The sequence below is a fragment of the Hetaerina americana genome, unplaced genomic scaffold, assembly GCF_022747635.1.
Source record: "Hetaerina americana unplaced genomic scaffold, ioHetAmer1.1.p SCAF_22, whole genome shotgun sequence".
Classification (NCBI taxonomy): Eukaryota; Metazoa; Arthropoda; class Insecta; order Odonata; family Calopterygidae; genus Hetaerina; species Hetaerina americana.
The window spans coordinates 3,993,040-4,014,466 of record NW_027286786.1 but is presented as its reverse complement, the minus strand read 5'-3'; the positions used below and the strand labels follow the sequence as shown (position 1 = coordinate 4,014,466).

The 21,427-nt window shown below is 38.6% G+C and overlaps 1 protein-coding gene across 15 annotated transcripts in view; it reads left to right on the top strand.

Moving 5' to 3' along the window:
- Positions 1–21,427, top strand: part of CaMKII (Calcium/calmodulin-dependent protein kinase II) — a 329,599-nt gene that overhangs the window by 293,246 nt on the left and 14,926 nt on the right. For 4 of the 15 annotated variants that reach the window (XM_071586329.1, XM_071586325.1, XM_071586323.1 and 1 more), the window contains 3 exons: positions 7,931–8,008; positions 9,636–9,689; positions 20,750–20,812. The exons of 4 other annotated variants lie outside the window; for them this stretch is intronic. In XM_071586329.1, the coding sequence (XP_071442430.1) occupies positions 7,931–8,008; positions 9,636–9,689; positions 20,750–20,812 (195 nt within the window). The remainder of the gene's footprint in view (positions 1–7,930; positions 8,009–9,635; positions 9,690–20,749; positions 20,813–21,427) is intronic. 7 more of the 15 variants (XM_071586333.1, XM_071586332.1, XM_071586330.1 and 4 more) reach the window with 5 other exon arrangements.

Sequence of the window (21,427 nt, the reverse complement as noted above, 5' to 3'; positions counted from 1 at the left end):
AATTCGTTAACAATATTTTCATTTAAACAAACACTATTTAAAATTTCTAACTGTTCTAAGGCGTCTAATCTATAGCCTTTGCTTTCAACATGTAAAATTTCGAAATCAAAATCACTTTGATGGTTATTATCAATCAAATGCTTTGCGAATTGAGAGTTCATCTTTTTATTTCTTGCACATGCTTGATGCTCCTTCACTCGTTCTTGGAATTTCCTCCCTGTCTGTCCGAAGTATATTGCTCCGCAATCGCACTTTAGCTTATATACTCCACTCTTTTCCTTATATGGGATTCTGTCCTTTGTGTGGGAGAGCAGGCCCCTGAGGCTTGATTTGTTATAATGGGCTATCTTTATTCTATCTTTTGGAAGTTTCTTACATACTTTTTGTGAAAAATCGTCTAAATAAAGGATTCTGCGCCACTTGGCTGCGGGGTCCTGTGGCGGTTCGGTACTTTAAATATCTTTCAATGCCATTTTATTCAGTTTTTTGCGGTATAGTTTCTCTACTAGCTCCTCATCGTAGCCGTTGTTTCTTGCGATCAATTTAATCGTGTTAAAAACGATTAGATTAGACGCCTTAGAACAGTTAGAAATTTTAAGTAGTGTTTGTTTAAATGAAAATATTGTTAACGAATTTCTGTATGCCTCCCACTCTCCCCTCCTTAAAGTCCCAATCCTCACGGTGGCCGATGACACACCCCCCTCCCCTTCATCTAACCTTCTCTAATCCCCTGACTAACGAGAGCTCTTCAGTGTAGACTTCTCCCTCCCGCTCCACATTCCTTCAACCTTGCGGAGGTGACGCCAAACTGCCCTCCCCTCCGGCACGCAAACCCTTCCTGACTTTACCCCTCCCAAACCTTCCTGATTATCTCCACCCCACCCCCGCCCTGGCTGTATATATAAGAAGGGCTGCAACCGTAGAGAGCTCACCTGATGATGAAGTTTTACTTCGAAACCCGGGTCGTGTGAATAAATCGTTCGTGTGGAACTACAAAGTTAGTCCTTTCATTTATTTATAATGAATCGGTTCCATAAAGTTACGCCAGAAACCATCAATTACAAGAATTGGAATGTGAAGGTGAATATGATCAACATGAATTAGACCAATCAGTTCATACAAATGTACCCCTGCTGAACCACAACAGAAAGAAGAATATGATAAATTAATGAAGGCAATTGATGATGGAAATGGTGCCTTATTTTTCCTGGATGACCCTGGTTGGACTGAGAAGACATTCCTCATATTATTGCTTTTGGCCACTGTTCGTACGAAATCGAAAATTGCGGTAGCAGTTGCTTCTTCTGGCATAGCGACCACATTGTTCGAAGGATTTTGTACTGCTCACTCAGCGTTAAATTTACCGTTAAGCCTACAAATCTCTGAACAAGTGACATGAAACATTTCGAAACAGTCCACAGTGGCCAAAATTTTAGCTGCATCTAAAATTATATGGGGTGAATGTACAATGGCGCCCAAACGCGCAGTGGAAACACTTGACCGGACATTGAAAGATCTGCACAATGACTTGAGATGCTTTGGTGGCGTAATGATTTTACTGTCTGCCGATTTCCGCCAAACACTGCCAATCATTCCAAGATCGACTGATGCCATTGAAATAAAGGCTTGCCTCAAATCATCATATCTGTGACGCTATGTGAAGAAACTTCAACTGACAACAAACATGAGTTTCATAGCTGAACAATTCATCTGGTAAAGATTCCTCTAAGCAATTGTTGACTATCGGTAATGGCCGTGTTCCTGTCGACGAATCGAGCGGATTGATTTCATTTCCTCGGAATTTTTGCAATTACGTTTCATTAAAAGATGAGCTCATCAACAAAGTGTTCCTGATCATCATTGATATCCAAAAAAATCACACATGGTTGAGTGAGCGAGCAATTTTGGCGGCTAAGGACAAAGATGTGGATGACTTAAAATTTGTAATTCAGAATCAAATCGTTGTTAGTCTGCATTCATTCGAATCTATTGACTGTGTAACAAACGAAGACGAAGTCACCAACTATCCATCTGTATTTTTTTGAACTCTTTGATGTGCTTGGCTTACCACCGCACAATTTACAGCTGAAAGTTGGCTCGGTGGCTGATGCTTCTAAATCCAAAGCAACCAAAGAATGTAATATAACCCATTTGGTGATTAAAAAAACTGATCATCAGAGTGATTCATTCCAAGATGAGGAAGTTCTCATTCCGAGGATTCCTATTATCCCAACCGATATATGCCCTTTGAGTTCCAACGAATTCAATTTCCAATTGGTGTGCCATTTCCGATGACGATTAACAAATCGCAAGGCCAATCGTGGAGTGTTTGTGGTCTGAATCTGGAAAAGCCATATCTATCTCATGGTCAAATATAAAGGCCTGTATGTGGCATGTTCACGTGTTGGTAAACCATCCGCTTTATTTTTTCTTGCGCCTGATGACAAAACAAAAAATGTTCTGTATAAGAAGGTGCTTGACTCAAGAGAATAAACACGAATGCATATATGTATAGATTGAATAAAGAAAATGTCTTTCTGGCAAGCCATTGTACTCCTTTTTTTGTAGTTTTATTGAATTTTTTCCTTTTTTATTATAACAAGTCAAGTATGATTAAAATTGGTACAGCTGTTCTAGATTTATTAATAGTTTAACTAAACTATTCATTGATTGCAAGGCTGTACGAAATTTGCCAGGTCAGCTAATATATATATGTATACATACATACATAAATATATATATATATATATATATATATATATATATATATATATATATATCCCTCCCCGGACTACAGCCTTGACGTGGTGGGAGGGCTTGTGCGTTCCGATGACCCCTAGAGCTGTGCTGGCGAGAGTAATAATAATTGCTCCTGGTAGGGTCACCCATGCGAATTAGGTCAAAGGTTAGGTGCCAGACGAAAGGTCGTCCACGCAGCGTCTGTTCCTCAGTGAGGCGGCTGCAATGGTGTCTGACCCCAGTGGGGCGGCCAGTAAGTGATGGTGTCACGTTAAAAACACTATTGAGGAAAGCAACGGGAAACCACCTCAATTATCATTCCCAAGATTAACATGATGGACTATACAGAGATTTTGAGTCCTGGCAACTACGGGGCTCGGCCCATTCGGCCGTGTGTCATGCCCAGCAGCGGAAGAGGCAAGGCTTCCGAGGTCGTCATCCCGCAAAACCCTTGCAAGGGAAAACGAGAAGCAGCAGGACAGAAGACGCAGTTACAAACACTATTGAGAAAGCCAACGGGAAATCACCTTATCATTCCTAAGATAAATATGATGGTCACTAGAGAGATTTTGAGTCTTGGTAACTACGGGGCTCAGCCCAATCGGCCATGTGTCGTGCCTGGCAGTGGGAGAGGCAAGGCCTCCGCGGTTGTCATCCCACAAAACTCTTGCAAGGGAAAGCCAGAAGCAGCAGGACAGAAGACGCAGGAGAAGAAGACTATTAAGAAATTAGTTAAAATAGGAACGTTGTGAAATGTTAGGTCGATGATGAGGACAGGGAAATTGGAGAATGTTAAGCGAGAGATGGAAAGGGGAAAAATAGATATTTTAGGTCTATGCGAGGTGAGATGGAAGGATAGCAGGGATTACTGGAGTCAAAATTATAGAATAATATACAGCGGTGGGGACGACAGCCAATGAGGGGTTGCCGTAGTATTAAATGAAGAGGTAGGAAGAAGTATAGTCAGCAAAGAATAGGTAACGGATAGAATACTACTAGTGGAGATAAAAGCAGAACCGACGAACTTAGTTATTATTCAGGTATACATGCCACCGAGCAACCATAAGGAAGAAGAGGTCGATAGGATATAAGATCAGTTAGAGGACATGATCGCGTGTGTTCCTGCAGGGAAACATTTGATAGTGATGGGGGATTGGAATGCGACGGTAGGCGAAGGAAGAGATGGTGATGAGGTGGGGGACTACGATTTAGGCACGAGGAATGACTACAGATAGAAAGCAGTTGAGTTCTGCAGGAGACTGGGGTCAGTCATCACCAACACTTGGTTTAGACACCACAAAAGATGCAGGTATACATGGAAAATGCCAGGTGACTGAGAAAGGTATCAGCTAGATTATATCCTCGTTAGACACCAGTTTAGGAACAGTGTGATAAATTCGCACAGCTTCCCCGGAGCGGATGCGGACTCTGACCACAATTCAGTTGTTATGAAATGCAGTGTCCGTTTCAAAAAGATAATGCAGGGGCGAAAAGTTAGAAAATTGAATGTAGAAGCATTAAATGGTTTGACAAGGAAGGAATACAAACAGGCGGTAGAGGTAATCATGGAGGATGGTAAAGAGCTAAGTACTTTCGAAGAAAAAAGTTTCAAGAAAGGGTTGTCTAAAGCCGCAAAAGACACTATTGGAACCGTTAACGCTAAAAGGACTAAGAAACCATGGATCACGGATGAGATTATTACAAAGATGGCTGACCGGCGAAAATGGAAGAATGTAAATACAGAGTTAGGCAAAATTAAGTACAAAGAATTGAACGATAAATTGAGGAGGGCAACAAATAAAGCAAAGGAAGCATGGTGGAAGACGCAGTGCGAGGATATGGAAAGTCTGCAGAGGAAGGGTGAAATCGGTGCGCTGTACAGCAAAGTTAAATCGTTATCGGGAAGTAAGAAAGGAAGAGCTATGCTAACAGTTAGAGATAAGGCGGGTAGGTTAATAGTTGACGCAGGAAAGATCCAAGAGAGATGGAAGGAATATGTAGAAGAACTGTATAGTAAAGAGCTTAGCCCCACAAATTTAGACATAGAAAAGGAACATGACGTAGAGGAAGATAGCTTAGGTCCAGGCGTACTCGACCATGAGATGGAAAGGGCATTAAGAGAGATGAAACTAAATAAGGCCGTGGGGGTAAATAGCATTCCTGCGGAACTACTGAAATGTATAGGAAAATGTGGGAGGGAGAGGCTATATAGGCTGATTCGTAGTATTTATGAGGAAGGAATTTGGCCGGAAGACTTTGTGAGATCAGTTTTAGTTCCTATCCCGAAAAAGGTAAAGGCTACATCATGTGAGGACTACAGGACGATAAGTTTGATATCCCACGCAGCTGAGGTTGTTCTAAGGATCATAAACAAAAAGATAGAGAGTAGGGCAAATGATTACTTAGGGTATGATCAGTTTGGGTTTAGGAAGGGGAGAGGTACGCGTGATGCCATTGCCGTAATGAGATTATTAATCGAGAGGAATACAGAACACAACCAGGAGGTATTTGCCTGTTTCGTAGATTTCGAAAAAGCGTTTGATAGAGTGAATTGGGAAAAACTAATGAGTATATTGAAGAAAATAGGAATAGATTGGAGGGAAAGGAAGCTAATCCGCAACCTGTACATGTCTCAGACTACTCAGGTGCGGGTGGGAAACGGGGAGTCCGGTTGGCCAGGGTTAAGAAGAGGTGTAAGGCAGGGTTGCCCATTATCACCGTTGCTGTTCAACTTGTATGCAGAGAAAATGATTAAAGAGGCATGGGAAGAACTGGAGGTAGGAATGAAAGTGGGCGGGGAATTCGTAAAATCAGTTAGGTTCGCTGATGACCAAGCTTTACTGTGTCAGTCAGCCAAGAGGCTGCAAGCATTGCTGAGTGAATTGGAAATTCAGTGCGACAAGTATGGGATGAGAATCAATATAATAAAACAAAGGTTATGTGATTTTCTAGAAAGAAAAAGGCTGAGCTAAACATTAAAATAGGAAGGAAAAAAATGGAGCAGGTAGAACAGTTTACGTATCTCGGAAGTGTTTTGGACCAACACGGTCAAAGTAGTAGGGACGTAAGGAGAAGAATTGCGCTGTGAAAAGAGGCTTTCACAAGGAGGAGGGAGTTGATGACAGGGACTTTGAGTAAGGATATTAAGAAAAGACTCGTAAAAACTTTGATATGGAGCGTAGCTATACACGGAGCGGAAACGTGGTCATTGAAGCAGGATGGTAGACGTAGACTGGAGGCTTTTTCCAGACATTTCAAAAGCCTCCAGTCTACGTCTATCCTCCTGCTTCAATGACCACGTTTCCGCACCGCACATAGCTACGCTCCATATCAAAGCTTTTACGAGTCTATTCTTGATATCCTCACTCAACGTCCCTGTCATCAACTCCCTCTTCCTTATGAAAGCCTCTTTGCCTAGCGCAATTCTTCTCCTAACGTCCCTACTACTTTGACCGTGTTGGTCCAAAACACTTCTGAGATACGTAAGCTGTTCTACCTGCTCTAGTTTTTGCCCTCCTATTTTAATGTTTAGCTTAGCCTTTTTCCTTCTAGAAAACCGCATAACCTTTGTTTTATTAATAATGATTCTCATCCTATACCTGTCACACTGAATTTCCAATTCACTCAGCAATGCCTGCAACCTGTTGGCTGACTGACAAATTAAAGCTTGGTCATCAGCAAACCTAACTGATTTTACGAATTCCCCTCCAATTTTCATTCCTACCTCGAGTTCTTCCCATGCCTCTTTAATCATTTTCTCTGCATACAAGTTGAACAGCAACGGTGATAATGAGCAACCCTGCCTTACACCTCTTCTTAACACTGGCCAACCGGACTCTCCATTCCCCACTCGCACCTGAGCAGTCTGAGACATGTACAGGTTGTGGAGTAGCCTCCTTTCCCTCCAATCTATTCCTATTTTCTGCTATATACTCGTTAGTTTTTCCCAATTAATTATATACATATATATATATATATATATATATATATATATATATATATATATATATATATATATATATGTATATATGTATTCTATATATATGTTTACCTATATATATATATATATATATATATATATTGTGATTTTTCAATATTTAATTGGTTTCTTTTAGCTTCTCTTTGTGGCAGTACCTATTAGCTGCTCTTTGATTTCTCCTAGCTGAAAGAAACTAGTTCAAAAGTCCTTCGTACACAAAATTCCCTATTTGAAATGAAATTTTGAGGGTATAAAACATGATTAATTAATGGGAACCTTGACTTTTTGATATTATAGTAGGCACTTGAAGTGCATTACAGTTAGAGTAATGACCATTCTCAGAAATCATCGTTCTTGTCTGGGGTTAGCAATAGATGCCTTGCAGTTTCATTCAAGGATCTAGCAATCACATGCAATTACATGTGCCGAGATTTCTTGCAGGAGTCATTTAAATTCTTTGGTGAAGACTATTAAACATGTGGTGACTCTTTTCATGGGATCATAGATACATACTTAAAAACCTATTATCAGCATTCATGAAGGGTGTAGTTACCAGGTAAGGGGGATAATGTGTAATATGAGCACATTTATTTCTTTCTCATGTCACTGCTGTTGTTCTTGTGCTTAGCACTTAGGGGAGTTTGCTATTGCCTGATGATTTTACAATGCTTTTCCTTGTTTGTGACTGCAATATTAACTGCTGGATTTTTAATACTCAGAATATAGCTCAGGCTTTTGGTTGACTGTGCCATAAGGATAACTAGACTCTCTATCACTAATGGTTTTACAAGGCACATAATTTTTTAGATATCAACAACATAATGCTGTAATTAAACTAAATTAGTCAATTCTATTAATTGCCGTGAAAGCCGTTATCATTTTTTACCTTTAAAAAATTAAGATTTTGTAAATTTTTGAAACATTTCTGTACATTCTATAATTGTTATTAATATAGCTTTTTTAAATCCAGTTTGGCATTTTCATTGCGTGAAAAGTCATGCATTTTGCATTTACTGAAGGCAATAAAATTTCACTTTTGTTGATTACTTAATTTCATATTATCATTATCCTTGTATGTATAATTTTTAGTGAGTACCTCTCCAAATCTTCATTTCTCATTCTTACAGTTTTTGTCTCTTTTTCCACTCTTCTCTCTCTCTCTCTCTGTCTCTCTCTTTCCTCCTCTCCTTTTCTTCTCTTTATATGCTTCAGACGTAGCAAAAATCGAACCTTCCAAAAGCCATGTACAAAGTAGGCAGATAAGCGAGCCCAACGATCTCAACCGCTCTGGTAAGTGTGTATGTGTGCGCGCTCTCTCCTTAATTGGGGGAAATGATTCTGCCTAGTTGGCGCCATTGTCATGACTCGTGTGTGTTGTTACTAACATTCATCCTTCTTACCTTTACTCATGCTAGTGCTGAGGTGAGATGATAAGTTGAATTTTTATGATTCATATTTTTACTTGCATTTAGTTTTGTCTAATTTCCACATCACCTCCATTGTCATTAACATCATATCTGCTGAAGTTTTATTTCATTTTTAATTGTATTTCTCTCTGTGACCATGTGTAAACTCGAAATAAATGCCTTAATTAGTTCTTTACTAAAAATTCTTAATTTGAGAGTGCTGTCTAATCTTCCACCCTGACATTAGTGTGATTGAAATTGTGTTTCAAAGCTGCCATTCATTGGAATCATAAAAACATTGATCTCTCGATTGATCGTTCATACAAGGCATTATTAAGTTTTCTTTCAATTGCATTTCAAGTGAAATAGGCCACTTAAATTTATTCAATAATGCTTGCTCACCCATGTTTGTCTATTACATGCACTGTTGCACGAGTGACAATTCGCTGTCCATTGCATGGCCCATATTTGATTGGCCTTGAGAATCCAAGCACTGTGCCATGCCATTCAGGTCCAACGGCATTCATTCTAGAGTTGGTCATTCAATCTGCCTGGCTCCCCTCTCCCACCCATTGGCTCTGCCATTGGAAATGCCCATTGTGGGCAGCACCACTGGCGCTCTGGGTGGCATCTCACCCTTGATTGTGAATGCCTGTGCATTGCTACACCATCTACTTTGGTTTGATGGTGCCTCTGTACCCCCCTTCCACCCTCTCCAGTTGCATTTTAGAAAATTTTGAGCGGTGGCCTCTGCATGTGGGTTTCCTGGGGATCGCTCTTTCGGGGCCCTCTGCCATGCATGCATTTGCCACCTTCTGCTTATCTTATTTTGCTTGAATGAAAAGTGTTTTCTCAGGCATCAACCTGCTTGTTTAAAAAGTGTGCAAAATTCTTGGGTATAAATTTTGGGGTATTTTGCATTTGTGGTTTGCACATGTTTTTTCAATGAAAGTCTTGTGTGTGCCTGAATTATTTTTAGCATCACATTTTGCATAATGTGTAATATTTATTATATTGATCTTATTATCCTTTTCTATTTTAATTAGTTTTTAAACATTCACAAATGATTCCTGATTTTTATTAAGATTGCCACAGGTTTCAAATATGATGATTAGAGAATTATCTCTAACTTTCATTTTACTCTCATGTTTTGGAGAGTGATTTTTTCCATTGAACCTATCATCTTTTCCATCTGAGAGTAATTTTTGAAAACTTTTTTTGCACTAAAGTGAAGTCAAATGCTTCCATGGTGACTCATAATTATATGTAATTGTAGACTTTTTGCACACTTTTTGATGATTTGTTTGAACTACCAAGTACTATAAAATCGGAAGATAGAAATGCATTATTCATTATGCATGTTGAAATTATGTATAAAAATGAATTTCATCAATCTACTTACCTTAGTTTTATGATGATTGCACTTGTTGCATGGTCAGTCTTCTGTCCTCTTGACTTCCTTTTTTTATTTGTGTTTGCTCTTTGCTGTCTCTGTTGCTTGTGGCCCACAGAGGACTCTGAGGTGTGCTACCATCCTCTGGGCTACGATTCAGATGACCAGGAGGGTGAGTCACTCTGGTTATTTCTCCATGTGTATTGAATAACATGGTCAAGTTTTGTTTGAATATCATTAATGATTTAGCACCTAGTAAATTCTGAAGACATTTCTAATTACATGAAGGTGAAATGTTTACAACAAAGCAATCACTTAGGTACAGTCCATAATCCTGACTCTATTGCAGTAGTTTTTAAATTGTATTGGCTGCCGCTCAAGGCATTTATTCTCCTTGGAATGAATTATATTACTTTGAATTATCTCTTTTTTTTAATTTATGTAAAGTGTAAGTTCAAAAAATGCTTTTTTGTGTGCATCAAGCCTCACTTGACCTTGAAAAGTGACCATTTTGATACTTCCCTTCCACATCCCCAACTGTCACCAACACCAAATGAAGATACAATCTGTGTTTGTTTCATCTTTGCATGAGATGGAAAAAGCCACTACTTAACAGTATAGAATATTTTCACATTATTACATATTTCTAACTTACTATTGAATAAGTACATGCATATGTTTTCATAGGGCCCCACAGCAAATATGAGAGTTGTTTCTCATACAACAACATTGAGGTAATTCACTCTATCCATGAAGCTTATTGAAATGATCTCACTAATGAAATGGTATACCCAATACAATGATATATGTCACAAGCATGGTGAAATATATTTAACTCAAACATACCAAATAAGTACATGTACTGGAGCCTAATCATTATTATTCTCCTTAAGATGGAAAACTCCAATCATATTGGCATCATTGCCGATGTACTGTGGAACTTTTAGCCATTATCATCGGGCAATTTATTTTTTGATTGATTAATGAAATGTAGCCATTGTGAATGGGAAACCTCTGCAGAGCAAAGGCAAGGATACTATTATGTGCATTAGTGATAAGTGCATAGGGATTGAGTGACTGTGGGAGGTAGGCAATGAGGAACCCATTGAATTGAGCTTTGTTTCACTTTTCTCTGGAGAAATGTACAGTGTGGGGTGTACAGTGGCGTGAGCAAAGAGCTGAATGTATTGGGAGGAAAAGTCATCAATGAACAGGACTTGGTGTTTTCCATTCAGCATGTGAGAATTTGCCAGTTTCTTTACTTGTCATTTTCATTGATCATTACCGCTGATGTAGGATATTCAAAACAGATCTGGCCATGGTACTAACATGGGTCTGGCAAACACTCACCTCCAAAAGATAAAAGCTAACATATTGATGGAAGTCTTCTGGAGATGATTCAGTGTTTTCATCTTCCATAATCTTCTAAAGAATTAGCAACTTTATATTTAAAAAGTCCAGATGTGCACATTAATGGTTCATATGATTCAAATATTATTAGTTTGTGTGAGTTCAGAGTAGTTAACAATGTAGGCTGTCCATAAGATTTTCATTCAGAAGAGGAAATATATGCTTTTTATCGCCCTCATGTTGTGCAACAAATGTCCATCAAAGGAATTTATATATTTGCATAAAACATTTTTGGAAATTAAAAAAATTTGGAGTAATTATAGCAAACTCAGAGAGGGTGCTGTATTTTGTATTACCTCATAAAAAACAATTGTGCACTAACTAGAATAATCCCTGTGCTTTTCCACAGGTTTTACTTCTCAATGTATTTTACAACCCAGTGTGCTCTGCTGTGTACAATTCTTTAGTTTGCAGCTCAACCATAGTATGATAGTCGTTATCAGTTATTAATATTTTAGATGCCATATCGAGGCTGGTATGATCCTTAATATATTAAATGTCAAATTGTGGTAACCTGAGCCAAATAACTGTTCTTCATACAGTTTTTATGGGTATTATTGAGAATATATTCTTTTAATTCTTTGGAATGTAATTATGACAAATTTAAGACAAATGCTCAATTAATATTGTAGATGAGTTCAGAATATTGAGAAAACAGCTTCTCGAGAGTGAAGGGACTTGACCTGGAGGGTTACTTGATGCTAGGCAATAGCAATTGACATGTTTTACTAAATATCCACATGAAAGCAGAACATTTGAGACTTTTAAATTGCCAAGAACAATAAAAAAATTCATAAAAATGCTAACTTGAAATCAATGAGCAATATCCTCTTTGTCAAGTAATTAGTAGATTACATAAGTAAATAATGTGAATCAATTATGTTGAAAGAATTGCTCTTCTGTTATTGACAAAAGAAAACATTTTGCGGATATTCCTTAAAACAAATTTGGGCCACTTGCGCGGGCTATTCAAAAACTTATTTATGCACTAATATCCTTTACATAATTTTATATTTGAGTTTTATTTCTTTGAGGCTCATTATGGCATTGATTTGTCTTGCATGACCTCTTAAGATAACACAATAAATATCATCAGGATTTGAAAACACTGCATTATTACACATGTTGATCTGTCATCAAAAAGTAAGCTCACTGAAATCTTCATCAATGCATTTGAATAAAATGCCTTTAGTGGATGCCAAGGAGTGGATTTTAGTTTTAAATATACAATCATACAATCATAGTCACTCTTTGCAGAGTTAGGTAAAAATTTTATAAATTTTGCAATTTGATACCCACTCATTTAGAATAGTCTTGGATCTTGGACAGCCAACAGTAAAAAGTCTCAAGCTTCATATGATTTCTCATACTGTGGTTATAAATGTCTAACCTCAGTACCCAATTTTACAAATTAGCCTTGACATCATCCTAGTTATCATAAATAATATGTCTGTACACAGTTATAATGACTTCGGCTAAAAAAGAAGTCTTGCAGTGGTCTTTAGGTGTGATATAAGATACCTGCATGCATTATACGTGTGCAGTATGGACTGCCTTGTAGCAGAAAAACTGATTTAATTCGATAGAGTGACCTCACAGCTTGAGACCATATGGTATATGAAAGTCAAACGATGCTGACTGAATATTGCTTAGGTATTTGTCAGGAATCACCGTTTTGAACTTCTGTAATGGATGTGTAACTCTGGACACTCTGTTTCACATCATTTGTACATGCTCAGCCCATTTCAGTAAAGCTTGTAATGCAAATCTCAGCAATAAGGCAATTGAGTTGCTGATATCAAACTTTTTGGACAGGGTGCATTTTGAATGATGACTAAAAGAGACTAGACTTATCATTCTCTACAAGTATTTAATTTTGGTACCATTTTTATTGCAAGGATAGAGGATCGTAATTTGAAACATGGCATTTGCCCATTATTTTTTGGAGGCTTGTTTTCTCAGCTTTATGGTAGAATAAAGACTAACCTGGTAAGATAATGACGTATTCTCACTTTTCTCAGCTTGCTATGTAACTGTGTACACAAGCAGTTTAAGCATACAGCAGTCTGTCCTTTTCACACACTTTTCCATCAAATCTAGGTCTTAATAAATGCCAAAACTAATTTTTAGAGCCAATGCTAGATACTTTTATTTTGCCCATAAATTATAACCTCTGTAAATTAACATTAACCTTTCACAAATATTCAGAATGTATAATTTACACAATGTATAGTTTTCTTCGAAAGGCTTTTTGCATATGCATTCTAAGCTCTCATTGATTTTTAGCAGAAGCTGCAAATTTTTAATGGATGTTATTTGTTGATTGTTGTGACTACCTTTCTTGTTAAACAAAGGGGCAAGATAGCGATAGCCAATAAAAGCACAGATAAACTGACACAAAAGGACACTCACACGTATTCCAAATTTTCGGTGGCCATAATAATAATAATAATATACTTTATTCATCTTATATTCACAAATGGTAGATGTCGTCATTTAGGAACATACAGTTCTTCATAGATAATATAGTATACAGCACAATTTACAATCACATAAAATACTTATTTGAAAATATTTGCATACATACACCTAGTATTCTACTCACGCTAGACCTTATAATTTTAGGCTAGTAAAGTCGAGCTCATAATACTCCTCTATTGAGTATAAAGGATTGGAGGTAAGACAATCACGCAGCACCCTACGGAACACTACATTGCGGGCTGACTTTACAGATTTTGGAAGCATATTAAACAATTTGATAGGTAGACCTTCAACTTTGTAAGTCCTTTCTAGCCTACAGTATGGAAAATCCATATTAGACTTTGCTCTGGTGTTATGGCTGTGAACGTCAGCCCTAGTGGAGTACCTACTCGTATTTTCTTTTAGATGAACTAATGAATAGAATATATATAAATTGTAGACAGTCATAATTTTTAAATTTAAAAAGAGAGGTCTACAGTGTTCAAGTGGACATGAATTAGATATCGTACAGACTGCCTTTTTCTGCATCACAAAGATTAGCTTAATATCAGATGCATGCCCCCAAAGTCTAATGCCATAATTAATATGTGAGTGAAAGAATGCATAGGAGGCATTAATTAAGTAGTCCTTACTCACATATAATTTCAATTTCCTGAGCAGAAATAAGGCTCGTGCAAGTTTCTTCCTAATGTGTAGAATATGAGCATTCCATGTTAACTTGGAGTCTAAATAAAATCCCAGCGTTTCACAGGGACAGTATCCGGTGTAGCACATTTTAGTGTACATAGAAGATGCTGAGTTTTATCGGGATTCATATGGAGATTGTTGGCAGAAAACCAATCCACTGCCTTTTTAAGTATAATAGGACTCTATTCATTGCATCAGAATGATGGGGGGAACTATGTAGGAAAGTAGTATCATCCGCGGAGAGGACACAATCAGTAATCATATTGGGGCACAAGTCATTAATCGTGACCAGAAATAAAAGAGGTCCTAGCACAGAGCCCTGAGGCACACCATATTTAATATTTAATGGTTTTGACTGCTTACCATTTACATAACCATTTACTGACTGCTTACAATCGGATAAGTACCACCTTACCATACCACCTTCCTCTGGGGAAAGAAGGATATGAACAAATTTGGAATACCTTTGAGTGTCCTTTTGCGTGAGTTTATCTGTGCTTTTGTTGATTTGCTGTGTCTCATTCTTTCATTTAAATTATTATTCTCATTCGTAAGACGTTCTTACAAAATATATACAGTAATATTTCCTGTAAGAAAGGTAGGGTACCTTTATATATTTGTGGGCTGTGGTAGTCAAGGGCTAGAGCATTGGATGACTACCCAGGTTCAATTCCGGGGCATGCCTCTCTGGGCATCCTCAGGTTCACCCAAGCTGTGTGATGTTTAGGGTACCAGAACTTCCTGGGAAAACTAAGTGGCACAGGGAAAGGAACTGGCCCCTCTACCCTTTGTGAATATAACACGCCATTGGGCTTAGTACTGGGTACCTCTTAGTACTTAGTACATTAACCAGTGAGGCGGCTGCAATGGCTTCTGACCCAAGTGGGGCGGCCAGTAAGTGATGGTGTCACGTTAAAAACACTATTGGGGAAGGCAACGGGAAACAACCTCAATTATCATTCCCAAGATTTTACATGATGGACAAAACAGAGATTTTGAGTCCTGGAAACTACGGGGCTCAGCCCAATCGGCCGTGTGTCGTGCCCGGCAGTGGGGGAGGCAAGGCTTCCACGGTCGTCATCCCACGAAACCCTTGCAAGGGAAAACCGGCAGCAGCAGGTCAGAAGACGCAGGAGAAGAAGACTACATTAGTTATAATAGGAACGTGGAATGTTAGGACAATGATGAGGACAAGGAAATTGGAGAATGTGAAGCGAGAGATGGAAAGGGGAAAAATAGATATTTTAGGTCTATGCAAGGTGAGATGGAAGGATAGCGGGGATTACTGGAGTGATAATTATAGAATAATATACAGCAGCGGGGACGATAGCCAACGAGGGGTTGCCATAGTATTAAATAAAGAGGTAGGAAGAAGCGTAGTCGACATAGAGCAGGTAACCCAGGAGGTATACCCGGGGAGGGTATATATATATATATATATACCCTCCCCGGGTATATATATATATATATATATATACCCAGTTGATTACTGTGTTTATGGTTATATATATATAACCATAAAAAGAGTAATCAACCCGAAGGTCGGTTTGGTGGGTGATGGTAGAGATCACCCAGTACTAAGCCCTATTACGGCGTGTGAAATTCACACATCAGGGTAGGGGGGGCCAGTTCCTTTCCCTGTGCTGGTTATGGTTTCCCAGGAAGATCTGGTGCCCAAAATATCACATAGCTTCGGTGGAGCTGCAGGTGCAGAGAGTGCCTTGCCCGGGAATCAAACCCGGGACCCTCTGGTCAGTAGTCTAACGCTCTACTCCCTGGACTACCGCAACCCACATATGTATAAATATGTATATATATATATATATATATATATATATATATATATATATATATATATATATATATATATATATATATATATATATATATATATATATATATATATATATATATATATATATATATATATATCATATGGAAGGAATATATAGAAGAACTGTATAGTAAAGAGCTTCGACCAACAGAGTTAGACATTGAAAAGGAACATGACGTAGAGGAAGATAGCTTAGGTCCAGGCATACTAGACAATGAGATAGAAAGGGCATTAAGGGAGATGAAACTAAATATGGTCGTGGGGGTGGATAACATTCCTGCAGAACTTTTAAAATGCTTAGGAAAATGTGGGAGGAAGAGACTATATGTGCTGATCCATAGTATTTATGAGGAAGGAATCTGGCTGGAAGACTTTGTGAGATTAGTTTTGGTTCCTATTCCGAAAAAGGTAAAACCTACATAATGTGAGGACTATAGGACAATAAGTTTGATATCCCACACAGCTAAAGTTGTTCTCAGGATCATAAGCAAAAGGATAGAGAGTAAATGATTACTTAGGGGATGATCAGTTTGGGGTTAGGAAGGGGAGAGGTACGCGTGATGCCATTGCAGTAATGAGATTATAATCGAGAGGAATATAGAACACAACCAGGAGGTATTTGCCTGTTTCGTAGATTTTGAAAAGGCATTTGATGGAATGAATTGGGAAAAGCTAATGAGTATATTGCGGATAAAAGGAATAGATTGGAGGGAAAGGAGGCTAATTCGCAACCTGTACATGTCTCAGACTTCTCAGGTGCGGGTGGGGAACGGGGAATCCAGATGGGCAGTGTTAGGAAGAGGCGTATGGCAGGGCTGCCCATTAACACCGTTGCTGTTCAACCTGTATGCAGAGGAAATGATTAAAGAGGAATGGGAAGAACTCGAGGTAGGAATGAAAGTGGGTGGGAAATTCGTAAAATCAGTGAGGTTTGCTGATGACCAAGCTTTAGTTTGTCAGTCAGCCAAGGAGTTGCGAGCATGCTGAGTGAATTGGAAATTCAGTGCGACAAGTATGGGATGAGAATTGATATAATAAAACAAAGGTTATGTGATTTTCTAGAAAGAAAAAGCCAAGATAAACATAAATATAGGAGGGCAAAAACTAGAGCAGGTAGAACAGTTTACGTATCTCGGTAGTGTTTTGGACCAACACAGTCAAAGTAGTAGGGGTGCGAAGGAGAAGAATTGCGCTAGGCAAAGAGGCTTTCACAAGGAGGAGGGAGTTGATGACGGGGACGTTGAGTAAGGATGTTAAGAAAAGACTCGTAAAAACTTTGATATGGACCGTAGCTATGTACGGCGCGGAAACGTGGTCATTGAAGCAGGAGGATAGACGTTGACTGGAGGCTTTCGAAATGTGGGTGTGGAGAAGAATGGAGAAGGTGAAATGGACCGAGAAGAAAACAAACGAGGAAGTACTTGGTATGGTGGGCGAAGAGAGGGGTTTGTTGGGAGAAATCCTATGGAGGCAGGAAAAGTAGTAGAAGGGGGTTTTGACCGGCTACGGGATGTTGAAGACTGTAATTGAGGGGAGAATGTTAGGCAAACGAGGAAAGGGAAGGAACAGGATAGGGATGTTTGATTGGATGAAGGGAGGTAGAATGTACTCAGAGATGAAGAAGGACCTGAAGTAAAGTAGAATGTTGTGTTTTGCTAGGGGTCGCAAATTATTTAATTAGTAATTATGTCCATCCAAAAACCTACCTTAACCGGTAGATTACCTAATAATAATAATAATATATATATATATATATATATATATATATATATATATATATATATATATATATATATATATATATATATATATCATATATATATTTGCATATGCATACATGGTTTATCCCAAAAGTAATAGAGCTGAATTGATTAAAGCAATTTATTGACAGAATTGATACATTGACTTCAGTCTTTGAGGTAGCTCCCTTGTGCATTCACACACTGCTACTAGTGGTTTTTCCATGCCTTAGACGCTTTCTGTAAGGCGCGCCTGGAATTCTGCTAGGCTCCCTTGTCATGGCCTGGTGTAATGTTTTACTGTGCTGTGGTGACATCCTTATAGTATGGATTTGAGGCGGGGGATGAGGAGGAAGTCTGGTGGGACGTTGTAGAAAACATTTGGGTCCTCACTCCCACATGGTTGAGAATCTGTGGGCAGGTCCGTGGACGGGTTTCCTTTTGTCCATCCTAAAGCAGTCGCAGCACCAACTTCGCACACACCTTTCCCGTGCCTTTGCTTTCAGTCACCAGTTGATGCACATCAATTTGAGGGATTCCATCAGAAACCATGTGAGCACTTGGTCTGCAATCCCTTTCCAACAAAATCTTAGCGGTTGCAAGATTTTAGTCACTTTTTGAGGTCAAATAGCATCCTGAAAGTTTTGTGTCTTCCATATTTTCTCTACGCTCCCAAAACAATTTGTGCCACTCAAAAACACTCAATCTATCCATGGCATTATCTTAATAAGCTGCCTTGAGCATTTCATGAGCTTCTTTCCCAGTTTTTCTCAATTTAATGCAAAATTTAATGGTGCAGTTCTGTTCCAATAGCCAGTTCATGACAGAGCGTATTGATGTTGCATTACTGAGCTATTGCAAACAAACGAGCCACACACTCTAAAGGCTGGGAGTCAAGTGCCACTCAAGTGCACAGCCTTTCCTGGGACTCCCCTCCCTCGAATCTAGCCAGAGAAACTGCAACCCGTCCATCCATCTATTTGGAAAAAAACAAAACTTACTAATTCCAAGGAACGTTGGTAGATGCCGCAACAGTAACTTTTAATGTAGTCATCTACTAATATGTATTTTAATGCAACAATTTCAGAGTGTTAAAATCATTCGCCTTGACCGGGTTTTGAACCTGGATCCCTTGATCTCCAGCTGAGTGCTTTCAGAGTTTAAGAGGGTGCCTCGATAGCTTAACTGGCTGAAGTACTAGCGTGCACATCGAGGGATCCGGGTTCAAATCCCAGTCAAGGCAAATGATTTTTATGCTCTGAAATTTCCGAGGGATGCCCGAGAGTGTGATGGCTTGGGGAACAGAGCCCTCAGTGGGAACTAGCGGTGGTAGACATGAGGGAAATTGAACAATATGGTGTAATTTGTGGCCAGGAAGGGGTGTGTAGTTGGTTGGGAGGAGGCCAGTGCCTGCTCCTCGTGTGCCTTCAAGTGGCCAGCTACTCCTGTGTTGTGCACAAAGGAGGGGCATTGTTGGGAAAGCCCCTGATGGCAGAAGGAATCATGGAGGGTCTAATGGTGCAGTATTTGGAGCTGGACATGTATGCCAACTTTGCTGGCATATATGCCACGGTCCGCAACAGGAAGCTATGAAGTATTGAGGGAACTGATCATATGCCACCCAAAACTTGCCATCATGTGAGCTCATCACTCTTAGAATACAATCTCTTTCCTTCCACCAATGAAGTTTGTGGTGTGTCAGTACAGGGAAGCTCTCTGGAGCATGTCTTCCTCCACCCCCATGGTCATTGCTTAGTCACCACTCATGAGACTGCTCATGCCGACAAAGCATGGCTCGCAATTATGTTCTGGGGCATACGATGAGGAACACCTGTTAGACATCTACTTGCTCGGGGCCTTTGCCCCTTCCTAGAGTGTGATACATATATTGATTCAAATTCGAACAAGTACCCACTGATGATGGACCATTGCACAATATGCATTATGCATGGTGCATTTATAAATATATTTGAGATCACCAGAAAAATTAGATCTTACGCTCTATACAAGTAATTTAACACCTATTCAGACCTTTCATTATTAAACCGGAGTTGAAGTTTAATTTTTTTCTGAGCCTTCAAAGATTGGGTGGCTCTTATCATGGCCATAGCCTCTTCTCACTAGTTTATGGATTCACAGGGAATAAATGGGACTATTATTCCAAACACTCTTGGTTCTAAAGACAATGCAAAATAAACTTTTGATATCTATATTAGTTCACTACATTAATTCATTTTTTGCATTCATCCCATGTCTTTCTCTGTCAGAATTAGGAATTGTGTATTTGAAGAGAGGAGATGCAACTATGATAGACAGTTGTATGAATAAAAATTTTAGCTGTAGAGTTTTTAAATATGTAGATGCAAGGTTGGATGGAAGATAATACACATATTAACAATATGATGTATGTCAACCCCATTTATGTGAATGTTACATACATACCTTTGTGGGCTGCATCCCTCTCCCTGGCTTGCATATTTAGTTACTATTAATAGAAGTTTTAAAATACCTCCTTTGACTGAACCCATTATATAACTTAAACTTGCTATGTGTGTTGCATCTGTGTTTGCACAAGGCAGAATATTAAATGGCTTACTGTAGAAAATTATATATTGCTCTTCTGATTGTTTTTGTAATGCTCCTTCTTTTAATCAAATAAGAGATAAAATTGGTGGCTATTATAAACGTGTATGCCTACGTGTAGATGAACATATTTGTTTGTGTATGATATGATGGAAAACTTAATATTGACATTATTTTGCTGTGCATCATTCGATTCACTTTATCTGTAATTTTCCCACATGAAATGAGGTGACAGTCATTTACATTGATGGAATTTGATATTCAAGCTGTGAGTATATTGATCGGCATCCTTCCTCATACACAAAATATCCTTGCAAATCAAGCAGGTTTGTTCAAACAAACACCACAGTCTCATTGACGACCTTATTATGTAATCTCTTTGCTAGAAGTGGATCAAGAGTGGGTATGTAAGCATGTGAAATATAAAATGCAGTCTCTCTCTTCAAATTTTTCCCCTTATATATATTCCATCTTCTAATCCATGGTCTCCACTTATAGAGATAAGGATTCTGTGCCCAAACAAGACGTGCTCGCAGCTTTCCAACAATTCCCATTGTTCAGGTAAGGTGGACATGTAACACATGAAAAAACAGTAGAGGGTAGGGTACGTCAATAATTGGCATGTGAGTGGGCGGCACTGTGAATGTATTTTGTTCAAGGAGAGAAAATCGTAATACTGGCAAAATATAGATTTGTTAATCATATTGTTCAAGTTTTGGTGAGTCTCTTCAGAGCATTTGGTTTGTACGTTGGTGAGAGGTGTTTAAATGTAGGTTAACTTCGGAAGTGAGATGTACCACCCTCTAACTTCTCTTACCCGTCTGTGGGGAAAATCTGAATAACTCAAGTTGTGGCTTCCCATCACATAAGATTGCAGTCTCATACATATGATTCAGTGAAGGATGCTGGGAGTGCTAGCCACAGTGGATTTTAAAAATAAGCTTTTATAAAATTTTAAATAATTAAGCTCATAAATTCTTTTTGTGAACTAGTACCTGGATTACCTGTAATTCAATAAGTACATAGCAAATAATTCATTCTCTGACAGGATAAGTACTGTTAACTTTCTTCTTTTTCTTTTTTTATATATGTAGTTAACATTTTATCATGCCTCTTAAGGAATAATTTAGTTAAGTTCTCAGCAACCACTGTAGCTTGATAACGTATATTTTTCTG